Here is a 5,302-nt window from a genome sequence, read left to right on the forward strand (position 1 = left end):
CCCCCCCCCCCCCCCCCCCCCCCCCCCCCCCGTCAAAGAGGACACTCAAAACACGTCAAGTCGTCCATTATAGTAATAATAGAAAACAAAGAAGTCCTAGGACTTCATAATCAGAAGTCTCATCTTACTATCTTAGTCTTTTTAACTGGAAAGGTTGCGATATTTTTACTACTATTTACTGATAAGGAGTATCTTGGTACCTATACACTATGTCACGCTGCAAAGGGTTGAATTGAATGTTTGCACATCCTGACCTGTCTAGGTTTACTGAAAAGAAATGCCTTATCATAAAATTTTCACTGAAAAAAATCAAATATGATTCACTACGAGCCAACAATAACCACGAGAGGTCATAAAAATCTTTTTTTTTAAAACAAGGACAAAGACTTAAAAATATAATCTAATACAGATTTTCCCAAATAACAATTCGTATCATTAAAAAAACAAACAAAAAACAAGAAAAAAAATGGAAAAACAAAAACCAAGAGAATTTATATTCTATACAATAGACATCCGCAATAGACTACTCATTCCTCCGCTTCTCAATCTCATTCAAGTTATCTATTCAACCATTCACGCGATTTTTTAAAAAAATATTTTTTGTAAAGTGAAAGGAAAAAAAAATAAATCTAAACAGTAAACTCTTCAAAATAAGATCTGGATTGTTTACAGAATTGACTGATCATGACCAGTGAAACTTTAAATCGTTCATAAAAAGTCAATAATGTTATGGACAAAATGACACAGGACAACATGCACATGGTAACAGGTTGGGTACGGGACGCAATTATAGGCTCATTTTACATTGAAAGTTTTTACATTACAACAATGATCCATAACAATTTGGGTTATCAGACCTGCAAATAAGTTCCAAGTGACCTGGTTATAAACAGATTATGAGCACTTTGAAATGGTTATAAAAATAAATTAATAAATTTATTGCAATTGCAATAAGATCAACAGAAAAACAACAGGGTAGGCCTAAAAACAAATAAAAACATTAAATAATCAAAATCCCACAAACACATCTGGTTGCTTTCATTCAGTGACACGATTTCAAAGTGAGCCGAGAAAGAACAAGAACGAATCCCACAAGAAATAAACACACTAACATTCCATCATCGCTGCTATGACAAATATAGCTGTGTATGTATGTATGTATGTATGTATGTATGTATGTATGTATGTATGTATGTATGTATGTATGTATGTATAAAGAAGTTATTTATATCGAGTGCAAATTTGACACATAACATATTGGCAAACAATTAATCCAATTTATGTATTGATATAACCCAAGTAACACCATCTTGCTGTATTTGAATATGAAGAGAACTAAAAATAAAAATAAAATAAATAAAAACTCAACCCCATATACAAAGATACATTGGACTTGTTGATGATAGTTTTCTCTGTGGGTAAAATCACCACCAGTCAATAGAAGGGAGAGACCTGGAGTAGTGATGCAATTTTAAGTGTGGTAAGTGGCCAGTTGGGTGACAGTGATCATGTAAAAATCGATCTTGATGTTGTGTCCTTGGGTAAGTCACACAGCACACATTACCCCACTCGACTCTGAGTGAACGGGTACCTGGCAACAGGCAGTGACCGATATTGTATAAGTGCTATTACAAAAAGGATGACAAACAAGTGATTGGTGCTGTATGAAGTGGAAAAATAGTTCCAAATGGCGTGCTGGGAGAATAAATTAATCAATGTGGAACGCAGTGAGCACTGTAAATCTCTGGAAATATGCTACATAAATGGTCATAAATTTATATATCACAGACTGCTACAACAACTCTTTATTTCACTGTAAAGCGATGACTTGTCGTATGCGGGAGCAAATTCCTTTATATTAGGCCTATAATTACAGTTGTATTTTGGTCTAACTTTGATCATTGTCACGGGCCCTATTATTATTATTATTTTTTTTTTCTGAGAAAAAACAAAACAAAACAACCATGATACCAAGACACTTATAGAACAACGACAATGGAAACTTGCGCGTTAAAATGATAGTGAAAGATACCTAACTGGGGAACAGCATAAAGTATGATGGATATAAAATAAGAAAAAAGTGGCAATTCAGACTCGAGTCTGGAGTCTGAATAGTATCCCGTGGCTTTTCGGACTTAAATTGATCCATTGTGCGTGAGCAGTGAAACACAGTGCGGCACTGTGTAGAAGTGATAAAGAAGCAGAAGAAGATTTCAGAAGAAATTCTATTTTGCTCATATCAGACTGACTCGGCTCATAACCCTGCTTACGACTGAAGAAGAATTGTTGCCTGTCTATCACTATCAGAATATTATATGGCATGGCAGTTTTCTGCATCGATTGCAGCTGCAATAAATCGCAAAAAAATCACAAACTTGCATTGCGCCGCAAAATCTGCAACTTTTCGCAAAACAATAATAATAATCATTTTTTTAAAACAGTAATAATAATTTTATTAAAAAGAATTTTTTTTTCTTTTAATTTGACAGCTCGTGTAGAATGCGAAAGATATTAATTAATCAAGAGTAGATTCCTTTTACTGTCTCATTTTTTTTTTCCTTTTTACTGGCGCTGATATGGCCTTACATTTGTTGCAAGCGCCGTGACCCCCTCAAAAACAAACAAATACCTTTCTCTTTCATGAACTAATTGTAGGTTTTTATGAAAATTAGCTAATCGCAAAATTTGGGATTTTTAAAAAAAAACGCAATGTCAGGAATATGTTAAAAAGTGTCCTGATTTTTTTTGGACATCGCGTTGTGTTGTTAACAAAGCTTTTCCTTTAGACCACAGTACTTTGACTTTTGTTACTTCTGACGAGTTTTAACTCTTTTCTTTTCTTTCTAATTTCTAACTGGACTTCCAATTGATCTATGATTTTGTTATTCTCATCAAATAAAGCGGGTTTAGACTACAGTTGATAGCTACTATACCATTATTGTTAATTTGATTTGCATCAATTCTACATAATTATCAATATTTAAAATAATTCAATCTATACTGCCATGGAAGAATATTCAGTCCAAATAACCTGTTGATTGCACATGCACAGTGGAATCTGAGTCCGAATAGCCACTTGAGACTATTCAGACGAGTCCGAATAGTCATAGCCAAATAAGAATTCTATAATATTCGGTGATAAGTTCACAAGAAAAAATAATCTAACACACAATTAAATGAGCTCTTACTAAACATAAAATAAGAGAAGAGAATCCTATTGATAAAAAGTTCTATGACATTTAATAGTTTACCTGTCTCCTCTTTCTTTTGTGAGTGGGATCAAATCGTGCTTTCACCTCATCCAGAAACTCTTGAAGTCTGAAGCTATCCTTTGAACTCTGGTCCTTAGCTAGGCAGAGGTATGCTCTCCATTTGGCAGATTCAAAACCCCAATGGCAAGTACGATTTTCCAAAGCTTTGTGTGAATGGCATACAAATTTAGAGGGTGAAAACAATCCATAACAATCAACACATTGAATACAAGCCGAGTTTGGCGTTTTGTACCTTTCCGGATCGAAAACCCCTTTGCATTTTCCGAAACAGGCATGGTAAACTTTGAAGCTGCTTGGGGAAGGAGGATCGAGCGACTTCTCATGGTTACCATGAAGTAATGCGTTACAAAGCCTCTCAGCATCTGTTTTGGTGATAAGACCACAACTGGGTGCACTTGTGGGAAGAATGTTGAGAACTTTCAAAGTATCAAGTTGGACTTGATTACACCGTGAACAAAAAATGTGAAGCTCATCACAAACGCTATTGATTTGTTGCAAACTGAAGTCGCGCAACACCGTATTCAAAATCTGGGGTAAACATAACCTTTTCTCTCCTCCAACTGAAAAACAAGCAATTGTTTCCGATTCAAGAATGGTTTCGGATTGCTCACTTTTGGTTGTGTCAAGTGGAGTAAACACTGGCACGGGCAGTGGGTGCGTTGAGGGGACAGCGTAACTCCGTTCGTACTCAACAGATTTGTCTGCTGAAACTTTCTTGGGTGATATACGTGGTTTGGAGAATTCATCGACTTCAAGAGCATTCATTTTTGAAATATGTTCAGTAACGGTTTCCATTTGCAACGGAAGCCCGTTAGGCCCACTAAGAGTACGACCGGCTGAAGTTTGGAAGCTTTGAACAACCCGCTTCACATGGGGGTTCACATGTGTTGGGGGCTTAAAGTCTTCCATGAAGCAAATTTTTTGGTCATGAATGTCACTTATTTATATTCTCCGAAAAGTTAAAAAAAATAAATTATACTTGAAACTAATTAGATGTAGCAAATAAACACCATATCTTAATCCAAAAGCATTCACTGAAATTAAATCCTTCGAATATCCGTCACAAGCTCACTGTGTGCTGCTTCTCTGTATCATACGTTTCTCCCGTCTGCTCTGCTCTGCTCGTCGATAGCATGGTTTTACTACGTGAAGATGAAGGCCGTGTGGTGTGTTAGTTTACGTGTATGTCTGTGCGTCTGTCTGATGTGCCAGGGAGGCCTCATACAGTCGCACACCGCCTGCCGCACAAACACATATTTGGCTGTTCCGTCAGTAGAACGTACAATGCGTAATGAACTAGAGTGAAACGTTTCGAGCAAAAAACAATTCAAAATGACAATCTACTAATTATTTGGGTGATCTAGATGAACTAGTATGCATGGTTGTTCAACAGCTATCAAAATATTGAGAATCATTGCTGGATTTTGCATTATAATTTAGAAAAATGTGGTGATATAGATTGAGGTATTACACCATTCGTTTTCCTCCCCGATATTGGCGTGTTTATTTTGTGGATTTATTAAGATTTCCCGAATCGGAGCCAAATATATGAATTTTCAGGGAAATAAATTGTTAACTTATCAATTTTAAAGAAAGGTGAGAGTCGATGCGAAGGCTTTAATTGTTTCAGCGATCTTAACGGAAATAAATATGATATTATTCGTTATGGCGGTCAGCATAACCAGTCTCGCCGATGACATCACACTGACGTCGCGACGTCTGCTGCATTGAGTGTTTATGTGGGTTGGCCTGGCTGACTCGCTCGGAGTTGAAACGAGGGCGGGGGAGGGAAGCGATGAAGGGGGGGAGGTGGAGTGTAACTGAAAATAACCGCAGCATTCGGTGTGACCTCGGGCGATGTCGGGTCGGAAAGTGTGTAGATTTTCTTTACATGTTGAGCAGTGAATGTTTGTGTGTGTATGTGTTGTGTGTGTGCTTGTGTCTGCGCGCGTCTGTGTGTGTGTGTGTGTGTTGTGTGACTGTATCTTTGTGAATGTCTGTGTGTGTGTGTGCGCGTGGAAGACAGGGAG

General features: G+C 37.1%; 1 protein-coding gene across 1 annotated transcript in view; it reads right to left on the reverse strand.

Annotated features, from left to right (window-relative positions):
- LOC144969874 (ski oncogene-like) overlaps positions 1 to 4,482 on the reverse strand; it is a 178,856-nt gene extending 174,374 nt beyond the window's left edge. The window contains exon 1 of the mRNA XM_078908911.1: positions 3,252 to 4,482. Within this exon, the coding sequence (XP_078765037.1) occupies positions 3,252 to 4,181 (930 nt within the window). The 5' untranslated portion in view covers positions 4,182 to 4,482. The remainder of the gene's footprint in view (positions 1 to 3,251) is intronic.
- Between the last annotated feature and the right edge of the window lie 820 nt (positions 4,483 to 5,302).

This window comes from Berghia stephanieae, chromosome 4, assembly GCF_034508935.2.
Source record: "Berghia stephanieae isolate SIO BIC M18660-M18661 chromosome 4, UCSD_Bste_1.3, whole genome shotgun sequence".
NCBI classification, from domain to species: domain Eukaryota; kingdom Metazoa; phylum Mollusca; class Gastropoda; order Nudibranchia; family Aeolidiidae; genus Berghia; species Berghia stephanieae.